Source organism: Bombina bombina, chromosome 3 (genome assembly GCF_027579735.1).
Source record: "Bombina bombina isolate aBomBom1 chromosome 3, aBomBom1.pri, whole genome shotgun sequence".
Classification (NCBI taxonomy): Eukaryota; Metazoa; Chordata; class Amphibia; order Anura; family Bombinatoridae; genus Bombina; species Bombina bombina.
Genome location: NC_069501.1, coordinates 818,571,199 through 818,593,502, shown reverse-complemented (window position 1 = coordinate 818,593,502; position 22,304 = coordinate 818,571,199). Strand labels below are relative to the sequence as shown.

At 37.6% G+C, this 22,304-nt stretch overlaps 1 protein-coding gene across 1 annotated transcript in view; it reads left to right on the top strand.

The window, feature by feature from the left end:
• ATP11A (ATPase phospholipid transporting 11A) overlaps positions 1-22,304 on the top strand; it is a 413,089-nt gene that overhangs the window by 321,848 nt on the left and 68,937 nt on the right. The window contains exons 11-13 of the mRNA XM_053707775.1: positions 7,365-7,515; positions 9,243-9,440; positions 19,378-19,551. Of these exons, the coding sequence (XP_053563750.1) occupies positions 7,365-7,515; positions 9,243-9,440; positions 19,378-19,551 (523 nt within the window). The remainder of the gene's footprint in view (positions 1-7,364; positions 7,516-9,242; positions 9,441-19,377; positions 19,552-22,304) is intronic.

Sequence of the window (22,304 nt, the reverse complement as noted above, 5' to 3'; positions counted from 1 at the left end):
GTGAGTAACCTTTCTACACATGGAGAACCAAGTCTTGCTGCAATCAAGGTAAATACTGCTTTGTTACTAATGTTGCCAAAGACAGCCTAGCGAGGTGAGCGGAAACATAAAATCTCAGAAGCCATAATTCCTTGAGGCGTCGCATTGTTATATAACTGCAACACAATAACAAATGCCAATTCTAATGGACTTTGCAGCAGATAAGAAATTGTTATAACTGCTATCCAAACCCCTAGAGTGTCGAATAACCTTCTCATATAATACCGCTGACAACTTTATATTTATACGAGCCAAGGAAAATCCTGTTTAATGGCTATAATTACTGTAACCCTTAAGAAGTTAACACACGTTAAGAACATTAACACAAATATACCGAGCATAATGAATTTGGAAATATAAGGATATTATCTTCATAAGGACATTATTTACAGTTACAATATTGGCCAATATTTAGTATATAAGTGAGCCCACGTTCGTATTATAAAATGTATGTAATCCGGTTTCTTTCTGAAGTTATTTCAGTAAACATATTGCAAATGTCAATTTCTTCATGTCGTTATTATTTGAATGTACACACATGTTTTGAAGCACTGTGCATATAATTTTGTGGAATTATATATGGAATACTAGTTTGTTTATTTAATACATTTGTGCTCAGAAGTTTACAAGTTTACATACCCTGGCAGAATTTATGATTTCTTGACCATATTTCAGAGAATATAAATGATAACACAAAAACTTTTCTTTCACTCATGGTTAGTGTTTGGCTGAATCCATTTATTATAAATCAACTGTTTTTATTCTTTTTAAATCATAATGACAACAGAAACTACCCAAATGACCCTGATCAAAAGTTTACATACCCTGGTGATTTTGGCCTGATAACATGCACACAAGTTGACACAAAGGGGTTTGAATGGCTGTTAAAGGTAACCATCCTCACCTGTAGTCTGTTTGCTTTTAATTAGTGTGTGTGTATAAAAGGTCAATGGGTTTCTGGACTCCTGGCAGACCCTTGCATCTTTCATCCAGTGCTGCACTGATGTTTCTGGATTCTGAGTCATGGGGAAAGCAAAAGAATTGTCAAAGGATCTGCGGGAAAAGGTAGTTGAACTGTATAAAACAGGAAAGGGATATAAAAAGATATCCAAGGAATTGGGAATGCCATTCAGCAGTGTTCAAACTCTAATTAAGAAGGGGTAAATGAGGGGTTCTTTTGAAACCAAACCACGGTCAGGTATACCAACTAAAATTTCAGCCACAACTGCCAGGAAAATTGTTCGGGAAGCAAAGAAAAGCCCACAAATAACTTCAGGTGAAATACAGGACTCTCTGAAAACATGTGGTGTGGCTGTTTCAAGATGCACAATAAGGAGGCACTTGAAGAAAGATGGGCTGCATGGTCGAGTCGCCAGAAGAAAGCCATTAGTACGCAAATGCCACAAAGTATCCAGCTTACAATACGCCAAACAGCACAGAGACAAGCCTCAAACCTTCTGACACAGTCATTTGGAGTGATGAGACCAACATTTAGTTTTTTAGCCACAACCATAAACGCTACATTTGGAGAGGAGTCAACAAGGCCTATGATGAAAGGTACACCCTTCCTACTGTGAAACACGGAGGTGGATCGCTGATGTTTTGGGATGTGTGAGCTACAAAGGCACAGGAAATCAAGTGCACCTGTCATTGGCTAGAGCAGAATAAAGTGAAGGTTCTGGAGTGGCCATCTCAGTCTCCTGACCTCAATATCATTGAGCCACTCTGGGGAGATCTCAAACGTGCAGTTCTTACAAGACAGCCCAAGAATTTACAGGAACTGGAGGCTTTTTGCCAGGAAGAATGGGCAGCTATACCATCCGAGAAGATAAAGAGCCTCATCCACAAATACCACAAAAGACTTCAAGCTGTCATTGATGTTAAAGGGGGCAATACATGGTATTAAGAACTGGGATATGTAAACTTTTGATTAGGGTCATTTGGGTAGTTTCTGTTGTCATTATGATTTAAAAAAAGTAAACACAGTTGATTGATAATAAATAGCTTCAGCCAAACACTAACCATGAGTGAAAGAAAAGTTTTTGTGTTATCATTCATATTCTCTGAAAAATGGTCAAGAAATCATAAATTCTGCCAGGGTATGTAAACTTATAAGCACAACTGTATATACATGTGTGTTTAAATGTGTGTACAGATGTATTTATATGTGTATATATGTAAATAATGCTGCCTGATAAAAATTATTTTTAAAAAATGTGCTCAAAAAAGTTATAGACTCATATAGAGATATGAGGGCTCAGGTGTTAGGAAAAAAAGGCAGGTGTGTGTGTGTATATGTATATGTATGTGTATGTATGTATATATATATATATATATATATATATATATATATATATATACACACTCCAAAAAATGTCAACTTTATTAGATGATGTTTCAGGTAACTTAAGGCAGGAGAAGGCAAAGAAACCCCAAGCAAGACTACAAATTTTCATTCCATTTCCCCTACCCTCCAGTAGTTCCTAGCCTCTTATCTTGGAGGTAGGCTGAGAGAGTTGCTGGTCAAGAGCAGTCTTCGAGAATTACGGCACATTCTACCCGTCCGGTGTCTACTACTAGGGCCTTCAAGAATAAGGCCTCAATTGAGCAGAACTGCAAGGCTGCAACTTCAATCTTCATCACACACTTTTACAAAGTTCTACAAGTTTGATGTTTTTGCCTCAGCGGAGGCATCCTTTGGGAGAAGGATTCTACAAGTGGTGCCTAGTACTTAGAACTGCCTTCCCTACTTTTCCCTCCTGAACACTCGTGAACTTCACAGCTTGGGTATTGGTTTCCCATAGGTTATGAATGTTCTTGTAGACTCTCACTGCCAATAGAAGGAAAATTTCTCTCTTGACAGTGAGAGTAAACTACCACGCTGAAATGAGAATGTGTGTTGTGGCAGCAGTTGTTTTTTCCTCGACTGAACTACTGGAGGGTAGGAGAAGTGGGAGGGATATTTGTAGTCTTGTTTGGGGTGTCTTTGCCTCCTCCTGGTGGTCAGGAATAGTATTTCCCATAGGTTATGAATGTTTTCGTGGACTCTCACTGCCAAGAAGGAAATTAATTTATCAGGTAAGCATAAATTTTATTTTTTCCAGTTTTTTGCTCCATTGATTTTTATGGGGGAATATGTTAATGCACGCGCAATATCCTAAGTTAAGCTTTTTGCGCACATCGAGTTAGCCCTTGTGCCGAAACAGTTTACTTTCAACTTGTAATATGAACATTAGACGATGCATGCAAAAAGCTTACTTCTAGCGAAGTTATCGTGGGTGCGTTAAATACCGCTTCACTTGTAATCTGGCCCATAATCATTTAGGGCCAGATTAGAAGTGGAGCACAAATGTTTGTGTTCAAAAGATAAGGGGTCTATCGCAGGTGTTTGAGCTCATTGGGCTTACGCTAGAATGATTACTGTGTCCTCAGAGCTCTAGTTAACTGTTTCACAAAACTAAAACGTTGCACAAAACACATCAAAAATACATTACAAAGTACAGTTACACCCATAATAACACCATCTAATAAAAATTATACAAAAAAAAATATTGCACAAAAAAGGGGCTCAAAGATATGAGATAAGATATGAGTTAAGATATGAGTTAATAGTTGAGCAGAAGCGTTAATTAGTGCGCCAATTTTAATCTGGCCCTTAATATTTTATAAGTTGAGTACAATCATTCTTTATTTCCTCAATTTTATTGTTTGTTCCTCTTTTCTATTCCACTTTGCAATCATGTTTTTTTGCCATAACTTTTGGCTGTATGATGTTTCTTCACTTCTTTGAATAAGTCTAATGCTTATTTAAGGCAATGGTTATTTACTGTAAAAATGATGCTAAAACTTTAAGACCAATTGCCTACATTTATAATTGATTGACTTTTGTTAATTCTAGGTGTCGCTATCTACACTGGAATGGAAACAAAGATGGCTTTAAATTACCAGTCCAAATCACAGAAAAGATCTGCTGTTGAAAAGTAAAGATTGTTTTTTTTCATGCATCATTTAAGACTGAAAACCTATGTAGCAAAAAAAAATTGATGACTTAGGAAACTTTTTTATGTAGTTTGAGGCAAAACCCAAGGTCACTTATTGTTATTGTTATTCTCTGAAGTTCCCCAACATTGAGGGAAATCTTTACAAGGACCCATGCATGGTACCCACAGGGGAGAGCGAATGAGGCACGGGATACCCAGCACTTAGAGCATAATTTCTTTGAAACAAATACAATAGAATTGCACTGTTTTCAGCATACTCCACCTTGCATTTACTTCTAGTTTCCCATACATATCTTTTTTCTATCAGCACCTTGTGTATATTGATACAAACTTGCCAGCTTTCATTTGACAAGGTAAAACAGTGAGAACTGTAGCAGTAACATGCTTAGAGAATACAATGAAACCTGTGAGAGAACTATAGACACATCCAAGAAACATCCCTGTTCCATTCACTTGCCAAGGCTGTGAGTCTAATTTTATAATAGAAATAAATAAATTATGCTAAGAATTTAGTACTTTTCAGATAATTTTAACTTTGATTTGTAAATAGCATTGTACATACTGTGTGCATTAAATGTTAATGTACATTTTAATGTATAATTTAAATTAACATTTTGCTGGGTACATTTATTAATATGAGTATATCATTACTATGATTATGATTCTTACCTTATACTTTAAATACACTTTTTGAATTGCTTACTTTTTGAGCATTATATTATAATGCATATGTGTCTCCTTCACATACATAAATGTATGGTCTGCAGACCCATTAATAAAAGGGACAGTCTTCTTAATTATTTTTATTGTTTAAAAAGATAGATTATGCCTTTACTACCCATACGCCAGCTTTGCATAAACAACATTGTTTTATTAACATACTTTTTAACCTCTAAGATTGCTCGATTCTATGCTCCTGCAGGCTGTCCCAGTACTTTTTTTGAAGCTTTTTACAATATTTGCACTACAGCTATACAGTGCTATTTCAGGTGTGCCATATAGATAACATTGTGCTCACTCACGTGGATAATGATAATGGGTCCACAACTAATTGGCTAAAATGCAAGATTGTAAAAAGCTGAAAAATAAAATGTCTGAGATATGGGGGCAGTCTGCAGAGGCTTAGATACTCATAGAGGTAAAATGTATATTAATATAACAGTGTTGGTTATGTAAAACTGGGAAATGAATTATAAAGAGATTATCTTTTTAAACAATAATTTTCAAATAGACTGTCCCTTTAATAAAATATACAGCTATCCGTGTAAAGATTGCATTTAGAGAATGCTATAAAGAACTTAAGAGAATGTAAATTTTCATGAATTAGTGCCCGGTTTTTAAAAATACTATTAAAAACAGGGGCACTTTCATTCATGAAAGTTTACATTGCAGTGTTGTTTTACAAATACTTACCTTACTCTTGTGCAAAGCCAGATCGCCGATCCCCCGCCTGCTTCTCCTGCTGTACTCCCACAGCAATGAGGAAACTGTCTTCCTCCAATCATGGCGTGGCCTCACGAGATGGACACTCTGGGGGGGGGGGGGAAGCCATGAATGGAGGAAGCCGGTTTCATCATTGGTGATGTAAGTATAGAGGAACTGCGGACGTGGATCGGCGATCTGGCTTTGATCAAGAGAAAGGTAAGTATTTTTAAAAACCTGCTGCAATGTAAACTTTAATGAATGAAAGTGCCCCTGTTTTTAATAGTATTTTTAAAAAACGGCACTAATTCATGAAAGTTTACATTCACTTTAGTAGCACTGACGGATCGGTTTACAGAATCTCATCTGAGCAGAGAACTTTAGAGTATTGGGCCCTAAGCATTATGCCATATGAATTTAGTATCTTTAAAGGTACATAGGGGTCGATTTATCACATTTTTCGCCAGCCTTTGAGCCCCTACAGCTGCAGGTTCTCACAAGAGAACCTGTGCGCCGTATTTAACAAGCAGCGGTCATCAGACCGCTGCTTTCCTAACATTTCGCCACCTTGATTGTGGCGAAATTCCATCTCCACGGTCTAGTCCGACCGGGCGATTGGCAGCTCCTGCCCGCTCGTGATTGGCTATGCGTGGGCAGGGGGTGGATTGAACGCAAGCACATAATAGCGCTCATGTGCAATGCTGAATTCCGCATGGGGAATTCAGCCCGCCAGAGCTTGTCCCCCTCAGCTTGATAAATCGCCCCCATAAAATTCAAAATTAAATTCCCCATTCATTATTTAAAGGACCAGTAAATATAGTATATTTGCATAATGACAAACACATGATAAAAAGACAATGAGATAGAACTTAGTCTAAACTTCAAATGACTAGTAGACTTTTTACTGACAAATTTCAAAGTTATGTCTATTTCCACTCCTCCTGTATCATGTGACAGCCATCAGCCAATCACAAATGCATATATGTATATTCTGTGAATTCTTGCACATGCTCAGTAGGAGCTGGTGACTCAAAAAGGTGTACATATAAATAGACTGTGCACATTTTGTTAATGGAAGTAAATTGGAAAGTTGTTTAGAATTGCTGCTCTATTTGAATCATGAAAGTTTAATTTTGACTTGAGTGTCCCTTAAATTATGCCTAGTAAACAAACAAAAAATGCAATATACTTTCATTGTTTATTTTGTATTTTTTAGCTGTAAGTTTACTTTAAAAAATGTGTTTATTTCGAATAGCCATAATCACTGGAAGTGTGTACACCGGATTTCAGATACCTAACCCTGCTACAATTCTACAAAATAATTGCTTGATCACATACAGTAGTAACTCATTTACATATGTCCCTTTCTGGCCTCTTCAGAGGAGATAATATGAGATCCTTTTCAATTATTATGTCTCTGGACTGCAAAACAATGCAAACAGTTAAAATATTTTGAAACCACTCTTTTTGTATGCAGACCTTTTGCAATGTAGTATTTAATTACTGGCCTATAAAATCCAGAATAAAACCTGTTAAAAGCTTACTTAGAAGTTTACAGTTTAACACTGTTGACGAGGTTAGGCTGGGACTCCAAGTAAAAGGGACTTGGAAAGCAGGAAAAGAAGACACCCCCCCCCCCCACACACACACACAGATAGAAACAGGAGCCAGCAGTAGTCTGTAAATAAACTTATACATCTAACACTTTGAGGCTTGGTAAGGAGTCTGAAAATCAGCACAATGTTATTAAAAAAAATAAGCAAAACTATACATTGTTACAAAAACACCCCCAGATGTGCTATATAAATGGATCATCTACAAAGCATTTATGCAATGACAAATCTAGTGTACAATGTCCCTTTAATTTTAAACTTTTAAATGCTATTGTGTTTTTTTCCCTAGATCAATGAATGCGTATCTTATTGTGTACTTGTGTATTCTGATCAGTAAAGCCTTAATAAACACTGTGCTGAAGTATGTTTGGCAGAGTGAATCTTCCCGTGATGAGCCTTGGTATAACCAAAAAACAGAGTCTGAGAGACAAAGAAATTTGGTAATGAACACAATTTATTTTATTGTTTTATATTTGTAAATTGAGACGTATTAGTATGTATATTTCCAAAGACTGTTATTTTCATATAGGAGTATGTACAGTTTAGGGAAAATATTGAATGTAAAAAATAAAGGGAAAATAAATATTTAGGACTAGATTACAAGTGGAGTTCTAATTTATGGATTGCACGTAAACGGGCAATGAATAACCAGCCATTACAAGAAGCTTTTTTTTTTTTTTTTTTTTTAAATAAAAAAACTGCACAAAGCAGTTTTTAGGGACTAAAATTGGCCGGTGTGGGGTGTAAGGAAAAAAAATGGCATTGAAAAGTGCCTTTACATTGCGGTCTAGGGAGAACAGTGTGTTCCCTGTAAATATATATGTATATGCTTATATACAAATATGTTTGTGTTAATATGTGCATATACACAGTAAAGACATCGCTGCGTGACTTACCCCCTTTGCTGTGCCAGGTTCTCAGGCCGTGTCTCATGGCATGAGAATGAGGCTCCCATTGAAGCCTATGGAAGCGTTCTCTCGTGAGCGGCTAACTTGTAATACCAGCGCACATTTGCATGCGCTGGTATTACTAAATAGAGCACAAATATTGCCCTTGTGAAAGCGACATTTTGCGCCCCTCTTATAATCTAGCCCTTAATATTTTATTTTATGTTTATGTAAAATGTTGCTTACATTATATGTAAGCGATATAAGAAAAATATTTTTAGTAAACTTTTCACAAACATTCTCAAAATTAAAAAAAATATATATAAAAAGAAATGTTTTGGCATATATTTCTGATGATGTATTTCATAAGTTAAAAGAATTGCACCTATATTTTTTTTAACAATATGCAATTTGTATTATTGCCAGCATTTACATATAAACATATTTTGTAACTGAACATTCAAAAATTATTATGGAAATGTAAGAAATTTTGATAATAGGCAATAAAAGTATTATACATTTAAACAAAAAAACACGCAAACACACACTCCATCCCATAAACCTATTGATCTGATTTTGTATAGGAAGAGAGGAATGAATCAATTGCTTACAGATTTCATCCCAACTATAAATTATTGTGTGTTACAACTGTGGAGAGGTAGAGGAGTTGTGGGATTTCTGTCAGATGCTTGCATGTAACAACAAGCAGCCATTAGTAGGGAGATATCATCCAGTACCAGTGAAAATATGTAAAATACAAATCTTTCATGATTCAGATAGCGCATGCAATTTTAAGCAACTTTCTAATTTACTCCTGCTTTCAAATTTTCTTCTTTCTCTTGCTATCTTTATTTAAAAAGTAGGAATTTAAAGCTTAGGAGCCAGCCCATTTTAGGTTCAGCACCCTGGATAGTGCTCGTTTATTGGTGGATACAGTTAGCAAACCAATAAGCAAGTATTACCCAGGCTCTTAAGCTTTACATTTTTGCTTTTAAATTAAAGATAACAAGAGAACAAATAAAAATTGATAATAAGAGTAAATTAGAAAGTTGCTTAAAATTACATGCTTTATCTGAATCATTAAATAAATAAATTGGTTTTTTTTTGTCCCTTTAAGGAAAAAGGGGCCCAGATTAAATGTATATTGTGGCGTGTGGGATTTAGGATATACCTAATGTGGCAGCATGATGGCAATAATGATAATAATAATAATATTAGAGTGTTATGCACCTTTAATATACTCTTATGCTGACTGAAAACTCTTTTATTTCTCATTTCAGTTTCTCAGAGCATTTACAGATTTTTTGGCATTCATGGTTCTTTTCAACTACATTATCCCCGTGTCCATGTATGTTACTGTGGAAATGCAAAAGTTCCTGGGCTCCTATTTCATCACTTGGGATGAAGAAATGTTTGATGAAGCTACAGGGGAAGGTCCTATTGTTAATACTTCAGATCTGAATGAGGAGCTGGGCCAGGTAAAACGCCTGTTTAACCCCTTAAGGATCGGTAATTTTTTGGGGGGAAAAGTTTCCCAAAGTACCAAAGACTTTTTAGAATTTTTGCTTTCACCCCATTTAAACAAAATTAAAGCCTTGTCTTTTTTTATTTACCTATCAAAACTGTATATTTTTTTTTTTTTAGTAGACAACCCAAGGTATTGATTTAGGCCTATTTTGGTATATTTCATGGCACTGTTTCACTGCCAAATGCAATCATATTATACAAAACCATTAACTTTTCTTTCCTAAGACATGGAGAGTCCACAACATCATTCCAATTACCAGTGGGATATTCACTCCTGGCCAGCAGGAGGAGGCAAAGAGCACCACAGCAAAGTTGTTAAAGGGACAGTAAAGTCCAAAAAAAACTTTAATGATTTAAATAGGTAATGTAATTTTAAACAACTTCCCAATTTACTTTTATCACCAATTTTGCTTTGTTTTCTTGGTATTCTTAGTTGAAAGCTAAACCTAGGAGGTTCATATGCTAAATTTTTAGACCTTGAAGACTGCCTCTAATCTGAATGCATGTGGACAACTAGAGGGCATTAGGTCATGTGTTTCATATTAATAACATTGAGCTCATGCACGTGAAGTGACCTAGGAGTGAGCACTGATTGACTAAAATGCAAGTCTGTCAGAAGAACTGAAATAAGAGGGCAGTCAGCAGAAGCTTAGATACAAGGTAATTACAGAGGTAAAACATGTATTATTAAAACTGTGTTAGTTATGCAAAACTGGGAAATGGATAATAAAGAGATTATCTTTCTTTTTAAACAACACAAATTCTGGTGTTGACTGTCCCTTTAAGTGTCACTTCCTTTACCCATAACCCCCAATCATTCTCTTTGCCTCTGTCAATGGAGGAGGTGAAGCTTGGTGTCTGAAGATTTTTTTTTCCCTTTTTTGGGTACTTTTCCCTGCACGTCAATCTCGTGAGTAAGAATAGTGGTGGCTTTTAAGCAGTTAAGAAGTGGTGAAGTGGTCCACATATTTGCTGCCCTAGTCACAGAACGCCAGAGTTGGTTACTCTGTTCTTTCTTTTTCCACAGATCTCTCTGTAAGGAGTATGTGTCCTTTCACGCCTGGTGAGCTGTCTTCCTGCCGAACAGCTAGACTGCAGGTAAGTGCTTTTTGTCTTCTAGGTGTTGGAAACTTGCACTTCAGGATTTAACTCTGCAGTATATTGGGACAGTAAGCTAATCCTTTATGACATAGGATTGCTGAGGCAGTGGGCAGGCACATATGTATGTGGAGGCTGGGGGTAAAATTTTCTCTTTATTTGGGGAAGTTTTCCCTATTTTGCTCTTAAGTTAAACTTTTGAGGCAAGTTTTTATTTGGGGCATGTTGTGGAATCAGTGGGGACAAGCATTTCCTTCATTAGTCTGCTTATATTTAGGCAAATCTAGCGATTGTTAGCTGTTCCTTTAAGAGTACAGTTAGAGCTAGTAATGACTTCTTTTTTCTTCTTCTTTACTCGGCATTGAACGCGCTCTTTTAGTTAGATGCACAGTACCTCTCTGCAGGTCATGTAATCTCCTTCTCTTCCGATACTTCGGAGCGGAGTGGCGTCACGTAGTAGCTGCTTTTTCTGTGTCGGCTGATGCAGCAGATGAAGGCGAAGTCGCTAGCAGTCCCTGTGCTACCTAACGAATTGGGATTCCTCTGAATTGCGGTAGGGCACCTCAGACTGTCTGAGGTGTAGAGGTCCTGGATTTTTCTTTCCTTGGGGCAGTTTTGTTTTTATTTTCTTAGCGTATTAACGCTTAAGAGGAATGTAGAGCTCCTTCTTAAAGTGACAGTAATTTTTATATTTTGCCAGTAATCTTTATTTTAGAAATTTAAATGACTCTTAAATTTGGGGTATTTTTATTTTCCTGCAGCTATGGACATGGATCAAGAAACTGTTTCACTTGATAAATGTATTTTATGTCTAGAGGCTCAAATTGTTTTGCCTATGCAATTTTGTGCTACATGTTTACCTAGAACGCTAGAATGTAAAGATAAATGATTGCCTTCTGAGCCTAATGTCTCCCAAGATAATGCTGTTCAGGATATGCCACAGCTTTCTCCTAAAATGTCCCAAGCCTCAATGGCGTCACATACAGTGCCCTGCGGTTCCTCTCAGCCTCCTGGAGGCATATATTTGCCTTTAAATTTTGCGGCACAGGTATCTTCTGCGGTATCTGCGGTATTATTTGCTTTACCCATGTTGGGGAAGCACTATACGAAATCTAAACATTTTTCTGATAGTAAGGTGTCTGTCGCCCCCTGCTGCTGCTGCAAAGGTTGACCTCCATCCTAAGTCTGATGAGGAGGACACCTCGGTAGCTTCTGAGGGTGAAATCTCAGATTCGGACAGCATAATTCGTTTAACTGACTCTGAAGAGGTAAACTTCAGATTTAAGCTTGAACACCTCCGTATACTGTTAAAGGATGTACTGGCTACTTTAGACGACTCTGCTTCTTCTGTCGCTGTCAACCCTTAGAAATCTAGTAAACTTAACAAATACTATGATGTTCCTTCCCCTGTGGAAGTGTTTCCTGTTCCAGACCGTGTCTCGGAGATCATTGCACAGGAGTGGGATAAGCCAGGGATATCTTTCTCCCCGTCTTCCGTTTTTAAAAAGATGTTTCCTGTTGCTGATTCCATTCGAGACTCATGGCGCACAGTGCCTAAGGTAGAAGGGGCTATTTCTACTCTGGCTAAGGGAACCACAATTCATATTGAGGATAGCTGTTCCTTTAAGGATCCCATGGACAAAGAGCTGGAGGCTTATTTAAAGAAAATGTATGTTCATCAGGGTCTACAATGGCAACCTGCAGTCTGTATTGCCACAGTGGCAAGTGCAGGATCTTATTGGTGCAATGCTTTGTCAGAGTTGGTTTTAGAGCATGCAAGTCATTAGACTGGGAGCCAAGATGTCTAAATTCACTGTTCTAGCCCGCAGGGCTTTGTGGCTAAAATCTTGGCCAGCTGATGTTACCTTCAAGTCCAAGCCTCTGTCGCTACCTTACAAGGGTAAGACCCTGTTTTGGTCCTGGTCTGGCAGAGATAATTTCAGAAATTACGGGTGGAAAGGGGTCTTTTCTACCACAAGACAAGAAGAATAGACCTAAGGGGCATCAAAATTCAATTTTTTTCTACTTTCATAACTTCAAAGCTCAGAAGTCTTCCTCTTCCAAGCCGGAGCAGTCCAAGACCTCTTGGAGACCCAATCAGTCTTGGAATAAGGGAAAACAATCAAAGAAGCCCTCATCTAAGACTAAGTCATCATGAAGGGTCCACCCCCGGTCCCGGTACTGGATCAAGTGGGGTGCAGACTTTCCTTGTTTCTGCAAGCTTGGATATGAGATGTCCCAGACCCTTTGCCTGTGGACATAGTATCCCAGGGTTACAAAATAGACTTCAAGACTTGTCCTCCCAGAGGCATATATCTCCTCTTAAGATTAACTGTAGACCAGGTAAAAAGAGAGGCATTCTTGGACTGCGTTCAGGACCTTTTCTTCCTGGGAGTGATTATTCCAGTTCCACTAAGGGAACAGGGTCTAGGATTTTATTCAAATCTGTTTGTGGTTCCCAAAAAAGAGGGAACTTTTCATCCCATTTTAGACCTGACGTGTCTTAACAAATTTCTCAGGGTACCATCCTTCAAAATGGAAACCATTTGTTCTATTCTCCCATTGGTCCAAGAGGGTCAGTTCATGACGACCATAGACCTGAAGGACGCGTATCTTCATGTTCCCATCCACAGGGATCATCACAAATTCCTGAGATTCGCTTTTCTGGACAAGCATTTTCAGTTTGTAGCTCTTCCTTTTGGCTGATCATCACAAATTCCTGAGATTCGCTTTTCTGGACAAGCACTTTCAGTTTGTAGCTCTTCCTTTTGGCCTTGCCAAAGCTCCCATAATTTTTTCAAAGGTTCTGGGGGCTCTTTTAGCAGTTGTCAGGTTTCAGGGAATCGCGGTGGTGCCTTATCTGGACGACATATTGGTTCAGGCGCCATCTTTTTATTTAGCAGAATCTCATACAGAGATCTTGTTGTCTTTTCTTCATTCCCACGGATGGAAAGTGAATCTGGAAAAGAGTTTCCTTGTTCCAGCTACAAGGGTGGTTTTCTTAGGGACCATCATAGATTCCCCTTCTAAGAAGATTTTTCTGATGGAGGTCAAAAAAGCAAAGATTATCTCTTCTTGCCTTTATCTTCAGTCAACTGTCCGGCTGTCAGTAGCTCAATGCAGGTAATTGGTCTGATGATCACCTCCATGGACATCGTTCCCTTTGCTCGATTCCATTTGAGAGCTCTACAACTCTGCATGCTCAGACAATGGAACGGAAACCATTCGGATCTGTCCCAGAGGATAGCTCTGGATGGAAACCATTCAGATCTGTCCCAGAGAGTTGAGTTGACAATCGACTCTGTTGTGGTGGATATCTCAGGATTATCTGTCTCAGGGAACTTGCTTCCAGAGACCATCCTGGGTGATTGTGACCACAGACGCCAGCCTGATAGGTTGGGGAGCAGTTTGGGACTCGCTAAAGGCTCAGGTCCTATGAACTTGAAAGGAGACTTCTCTTCCGATAAATATCTTGGAGTTGAGAGCGATCTTCAATGCTCTAGTGGCCTTGCCTCAGTTGTCTTTAGCCCGATTTAGCAGATTCCAGTCGGACAACATCACCTCAGTGGCCTACATCAACCACCAAGGAGGAACTCGGAGTTCCTTGGCCATGAAGGAGGTGACTTGCATTCTGCAGTGGGCGGAAGCTCACAATTGTTTTCTATCTGCCTTTCACATTCCAGAAGTGGACAACTGGGAAGCGGATTTCCTGAGCAGACAGACTTTTCATCCAGAGGAGTGGGCTCTCCATCCAGAGATGTTTTCCAGGTTAACCCTCAAGTGGGGGGTGCCAGAGTTGGATTTGATAGCATCTCGTCTGAACACCAAGCTTCCAAGGTATGGTTCAAGGTCAAGAGATCCTCAGGCCACCCTGATAGATGCTCTGGCAGTTCCTTGGGTTCGGTCTAGCATACCTGTTTCCTCCGTTTGCTCCCCTTCCACGAGTCATTGCTGGTATCAAACAGGAGAGAGTGTCTGTAATTCTAATAGCTCTTGCATGGCCTTGCAGGATCTGGTTCACGGACCTAGTGAAGATGTCATCTCTTCCACCTTGGAGGTTACCTCTGAGGAAGGACCTTCTACGTTAGGGTCCATTTCTCCATCCAAATCTCTCTTCTCTGGAGCTGACTGCTTGGAGATTAAACGCTGAGTTCTGGCTTTATTAGTGTGAATCAAAGGACTACTCTTGGAGTAGGGTCAGGATTCCTAGAATTTTGTCTTTTCTCCAGGATAGTCTGGAGAAAGGGTTATCAGTCAGTTCTCTGAAATGTCAGATTTCTGCATTGTCTATTCTTTTACATAAGCGTCTGGCGGATGTGCCAGATGTTCGATCATTTTGTCAGGCCCTGGTTAGAATCAGGCCTGTGTTTAAATCTGTTGCTCCTCCTTGGAGCCTTAATCTAGTTCTTAGAGTTTTGCAGCAGGCTCCATTTGAGCCAATGCATTCCATAGATATTAAGCTGTTATCTTGGAAGGTTTTGTTTTTGTTTGTTTTTTATTGCTATTTCTTCTGCTCTGAGAGTTTCTGAGCTCTCGGCTTTGCAATGCGATTCGCCTTACCTTATTTTTCATGCAGATAAGGCGGTCCTTCATACTAAATTGGGGTTTCTCCCTAAGGTGGTTTCGGATAGTGCACGCTCTAAAATTCTACCTACAGGCTACTAATAATTTGGGTTTCTCACTGAAATTATTTACACTCAACAACTGCAGTCAATAAGACAAATGGTTGTAAAAGCTTCTTTGGAGTTCCCTTTGTTCATAAAGAGTGGACATGCATGGCTTTGCCATGGCTCTTGGCAATTAGTCCGGCAGACAGGACGCATATCTTCACAACTGTCCGCCTGGCATTGTGTCTCTGCATTTATCATTGTTACTATGGCTAGAGTGCAACACTGCCCCATTCTTACAGACAGCCAATTGCGCGTGAGCAGGGGCTGTCAATCTCCCTGATTAGAAAAGATATGCCAGATACTAGGTGACAAAGTGGGTTAAGAAGCAGCGGTTTGGTGACTGCTGTTTCTTAAAGGGAGAGTTAACCCAAAAATGTTTTCCCATTTAATTTGTTCCCAATGATCAATTTTACCTTCTGGGGTGTATTAAAGGGACAGTATACTATAAAATAGTTTTATTCCTTAATGTGTTTCCAATTACTTTTTTTAACAGCTGCCAAGTATAAAATGTATGAGATTTGCTTTTTTAAGGCTTATTTGTGTATATGAAATAGCTGATTTTGTGTTTTGAAGCCACAACCTAATAAAATGGGTTGATCTTATAGGTATAATCAGATACCATTACTTTATCACATTATGTACATATACCTGCTTCTTTATCTTATATCTGTCCATAAACCAATCACCAATACTTGGAGAGAACAATGGAAAACTAACAACATTGTATTACCTTATCTCTTTTATAACCCACTGGGAGTGTAATGTCTTCTACTGGCTGTGTTAACACAGCTTGGCCTTGGGGCCAAAAACTTTCAGGATGGGTGGGGATACCTCCTACTAAATAAACTATTTCAAATGCCAATATAAGGGTAATGGAAATACTTCTAAACAATTTAATACACTCCAGCAGGTAAAGTGGATCATTGAGAACAAATTAAAGGGGGTACCTTTAAATTGTTTACAAGTAGATCCTTTACCCCTATTTTGACCTTAATTAGCTGATTTAGCTTGTAGTTTCCCAACCTATACTGAAAGTTTTTATACTGGAGTCTCGGCTATTGAATAGCCAGAAGTAAACACAGCCAGCAGAAGAAATAAAACTCACAGTAGGGTGCATGATAGTTAAGTAATAAAATTATAATTTTCCATTGTTCTCTCTATATATTGAGCTTTAGTTTTCTAGACAAATATAAGATAGGGATGCAAGTGTGTGTACACAAAGTGATAACATAATGAGATATATTACCTGAAGCTCAACCCATTGTAATAGGCTGTGGTTAAAAAGCACAAAACCAGCTAATTCATATACACAAATAAACCTGAAAATGCAATTTCTCATTCATTTTATACTCTGCAGCTGGTATAACAAGTCATTGAAAATACATTAATATAAATACCATTTTACAGTGTACTATCCCTTTAACTCGCAGCTGCAAGTTCACTCATGTGAGCCTGCAGCCAGAACCTTTGATAAAGCTGACGCTGTCCCTAACACAATCACAATAAGAAAAACTTATCAAATGGTTTATCTATAAAAATCTGCATAGACTTTAATGGTGTTTTTCTGTTAAAAATCATTATATAACTTTTTCTAAGGGATTGTGACCGACCCCTGACTTTGGTTTCTAATTCCATTAATGTGTCAAAATTAACACATTTTAAATTTCTTTGTCATATTTGTTTTTTTAGCCAGTCTAAAGGGAAGTTATGGTAAGAAAGAGGGGAGGAAAAAAAACTCTTAAATAATAAGAATAAAATGATACAAAATAGATAATTACTTAGCCCATATACACAACCAAACTGATTCAATAGATTTTTCCACAAAAAAAATAAAAATTTGAGCAATGAATACTGGGTTAGGATATGCAAAAAAAGCTTCAAAATGCCTCACTTTTGTTGCTTCTAAGGGCAACATTTATTGAGTGGTTTCACCTCTCCAACACTACAGAAATGGCGAGATCAATCACCCTGACACTTGCAATTATAGAAGCAAAGAGTGGAGACAATAAGAAGCTAATTTGCATAGTTACCCAGAAGCCCATGCTCCCGTGGAAACACTGTTAACCGAGACTGTGGAAAAATTATATCATCCTATAATATAAAAGGCCAGGTATATTTGTCCCAAGTTGTTATGCGCAGTAGAGACTGCACGAGGACAAACATACCTGGCCATAAGGAAGTATCAGTCAGTGGGCGGGAGAGTGTGTGGCAGCAGGGATAGGCAAGGTGTCCGTACACGGACACTGGTGTCCGTGACTGGCCCTTGCAGTGTCCGCCACCTGTTTTGCGGAGGGGAGGGAGGAGTAGGACAGATGAATGCTGGTCCTCACTCCTCCTTGACCCAAGTGGCGCCACACTTAGTAGCGGGAAAGTGAGGGAAGAAGCAAACTGCCTGCAGTCAACTAACCGTGAGTCGTGACCCGTCCCAATTCCTTGATCTGTGTGGCAGCGAGGTGCTGGTGTCTGTGTGTAGAAGACTGCTGCCTACTCTGACAAACCTTACGTAACCGAGTAAGTAACCAACCATGATGATCATGCAATTAACATCAAGGTGGGTGGGTTTGGTCAGGAGTTGCAGACTCTCAATATAACAAAATAAAAGGTAATACCACAAGCAGTCTTTATATAACTGTTATTTTAAACTTGTTTGATTAGATGACTAATTGGTACTTGTGGAACTAGACCAGGGGCGTCCAACATGCAGCCCATTTGACAGCAAAGTGTCGCTCTCCGGACTTATAGAAACATAAAATATGTCGGCAAATAGGAACCATTTGGCCTGTCTAGTCTGCCCAATTTTCTGAATACTTTCATTAGTTCCTGGACTTATCTTATATCTAGCATAACCTTATGCCTATCCCATGCATGTTTAAACTACTTCACTGTCTCTACTACTTCTGCTGGATGGTTATTCCACCATGTATCCACTACCCTCTCTGTAAAGAGAGTGTTTTTTGATGTTTTTAATTTGAAACTTACCTTAGTGTCCTTCACTAATGTCTATACTTTGGTCCGTGCCTATCCCTGTGTGGCAGGGGCGTGGGCGGGCGTGGCTGTGCTGTGACCGATGGGAGCGGGGCGTGGTTGGGGGGGTGGGACCACTGCACTGCAGAAAATGGCCTGTGTACACGGCTTTAGGACTATTTTTTAAATAATTTGTTTTACTGTGCAAGTGTGCTACACGGATTTATTTTATCAACTTGTATGTTTTAATATTTAATATTTTTATTTAAAGGGACATTAAAGTCCAAATTATTAAACTTTCATGATTCAGATAGAGCGTGTAATTTTAAACAACCTTCCAATTCACCTCTATTATCTTCTGTGCTTTGCTCTCTTGGCATCCTATGTTGAACATCACACCTAGTTAAGCTAAGGAGCAGCAATACATTACTGGGGTCTAGCTGCTAATTGGTGGCTGAACATATATGCCTCTTTTCATTAGGTAACCAGCTAGCTCCTAGTAGTGCATCACTGCTCCTTCAACAAAGGATACCAAGTGAATAAAGCAACATTGAAAATAGGGTATTTTATTTTAAACAACTTTCCAATTTCCTTCTATCTGAATCATGAAAGATAAATGAGGGGGGTTCATGTCCCTTTAATAAGCATAAAAGGATTTAAGGATTTAATGCATTTTTTGTCAATAAACATTATATAAATTACATTGCTTTAAAATAACAAGTCAGTTTGTTTGTTAATAAACTACTTGATTTGTATGAAATAGTTAATAATTTCTAATTAGCCAAATTACTGGTTCTAAAAAAGTGTTTTTGTTTTTTACTTATTTTATCAAGATGTTCATCGCTTTAGCCATACTTTTTACGTGTGTGCTGTAATTATTACAAACAGCTGGCATATAGTTACCATAATCTGCACTGTTTGTAAACAAAACAGTGTTATTGCTTTCAAGAAAGAGATAAGTGCAGGGATAATTATCACCTTCTGTTTGGAGTCTTTCCTATGGAGCACTCATTGCTTAATTGCTTTTGTTATTTGTATTAGTATCTTTTAGGGGGTTTGAACAAAACACATTGTTTAAATAAATGTCTGGTCTATTTGTTTAGGATATATCTGTATATATTACTAACCAAAGCCAATTTATTTGATGTATTTTCAGGTTGAATATATTTTTACAGATAAAACGGGGACACTAACTGAGAACAACATGGAGTTTATTGAGTGCTGTATTGAAGGTCATGTTTATATACCACATGTCATTTGCAATGGGCAGATTCTTCATGACTGCATGGGCATCGATATGATTGATTCCTCACCCGGAGCTGGAGGCAAAGTATGATCATTTCTCTCTATTCAGAAAGCTGTTAAATGTACATAAACAGATTCTTATCTAAATACTGCAAACATCAATAAATAGATATTTAAAGGGACAGTGTGCTGTAAAATTGGCTTCTAATGACTTGTTATACCAGCAGCATAAACTGTACAAGAAATTGCTTCTTTATGTTTAGTTTTAATATAAAATAGCAGTTTTTTTTCTTTGCCACTGCAAGCCATTAAAGGGCCAGATTACAAGTGGCACTCTAGCGTTTTCGCTTGCTTGCAAACACTGCCAAAAGTAAACTTTTAATGCATGCGGATTATCACGCATATTACAAGTTGAAAGTAAAATGTTTGTGGTCGAGCAAAAGCAGTTGTGCGTTTACTTGAAGACTTCGGATATAAAGTCCCTTTACAATGGGATGTGGCTACTGAGGAAATTTTGAGGTAAAATATCTTCCTTTTTTACGAAGAGATGCTCAGGTTATATTTTCTAGTCAGCTTTTTATAGCTATACTACATCACTTTCAAGTGCTTCAACATTTGGGTATCATGGCCCTTTAAAGGTATATCAAACCCAAATATTTTCTTTTATGATTCAGATAGAGCATGCAATTTTAAACAATGTTCTAATTTACTTCTATTATCAATTTTTCTTCCTCTGGTATCTTTTGTTGAAGAGCAAGGATGTATGCTTAGGAGCCGGACCATTTCTGGAGTGCTATATTGCAGCAGTTTTGCAAGAATGTTATCAATTTGCTAGAGCACTAGGGGGCCACACTATTACCTGCCATGTAGTGCTCCATATGCCTACCTAGGTATCTCTGCATCAAAGAATATCATTGGAACAAAGTCAATTTAATAATCAAAGTAAAATGGAAGCTTTTTTTTATTTGTTTGCTCTGTCTGAATTACAAAATATTTTTTTTTAGGTTTTATATCCCTTTAATGTATTTATGTTGTGTTAGGTGCAACTTTGGTCATGTTTACTTTCAACTTGTAATATGAGTCCAAGTTAACACAGCACCACTTGTAATCTAGCCCAAAATGTTTGAGCTTAAAGGAAAATCAGATCTCTTTATTTCATCACTTTATATACATAAACATGCATTTTTATCCCCATCTGTATACAAAAGACTATTACTTACAGCCTGATATTCAAAACCTCTCCATTCAGGTGAGATATTCTAAAATGATCCTCCAGCACTGCAAGATCCCTAGTGAAATTTTTCAAAAGGCAGATTTTGCTATACTTCTCTAAGGGGCGTTCCCTGTATTTCTGTATGTGAAGGAGCTACAAGCCCAGTTCTGCTTCATTTACACTTTGTGTTCTATATTTTGTATTACTTTACACTTCAGATTAACTTTTATTACATTTAAACTTTGCACTTTCTATTTTGTAATTTATTTTATATACAGCAGTGTATTAATATTATTTACTAATTCTGATTATGCGTTCACAGTTTCTGTGTAACTTTAACAAATTAGTCTCATACTTTTGTATATTTATGTTTATCTTTTACAAATTGCATTGCACTTTGTATTTCTTCTATTTAAATTAAAACTGAAAACGGTCAGTTTGCCAAAGAGTTTCATTACTTTTTGTGGGCCAGATAATCAAACATTCTCTAGTTTGGAGGGATATTATAAACCAGACTTCACATGGGCTGAACTTACTGAATTTTCTTACAAAATGGGAGAATCCTGGAAGTCCCAGAGAGATGAGATGCCTTCTATAGATAGTAATGAACCTCTCTGAAATACACAATTTCACATGGGAGAGAGAGAAGGTAATTGGAGAACTCCTGGGGCTGATATAAATTGTCAGTTTACATGAATTACAAATTAAACTGAAATGTTTTTACTACAATTGAAATTGCTTTTGTCTATTTTTTCGTAAATATTACTTTTCTGTTAGTTAATATAAGTATATTGTGAATTTTGAGCAAACTTCACCTGCATACAGCTGGTAAGGTAAATCAGTGAGACCAGCTTGTGTAAAATGCTTACAAAATTTCACAAGACTGCTGAGATAGCTTCAGACATACCATGGGAACTCCCCTGTTCAGCCCAGGGAATAGCCCTGTCCCTCCAACTTTATGAAACTGTCAGTTTTAATTTGCAATGCAGCAAATACAAGGTGCAATGTAATTTGTAAAAGCTACACAGAAATATACAATATACGATCCTAATTTGTTAAAGTAACAAAATGTTATCATCATTTGTAAAATCATTGCTAGAGCTAAATCTAAATGTTTTAAAATATAGATGAGAAATTTGAAAGCTTAAATGCAATAATACTGAAAGGACCCAATCTGAAATAAAAAAGTGATATAAAATAAAAAGCAAAAAGTGTAAGTGTAACAAAACTTTCATATGCAGTGTTATATTGCACTGTGCTTGTCTCCGCTTTACATACATAAATGAGAGCGATCTCACAGTGCTGGAGAGTTGTTGTACTTGGCAGTCTCAAAAATGGGATATAAAAATAAAGATATTAAGAGTACAACTGGTTAATGCCATTTCTCAATATCATGATTTCCATTTTCTTGCATTTCCCACCCACTAATAATAACAGACTATACAGTTTTAATGAATCTAGATTATATATTGATATATACATCTAAAATGGCGTATGTGGCTGTTTCAGAATATATTGCACATAATTATTCTACATATTTAATACACACAAACATATCAAAAAAGCTTTTTGTACTTTATCAACATCCTTTGTTTGTTGAATTTGAAAGTCCAAAACCTGTGGTT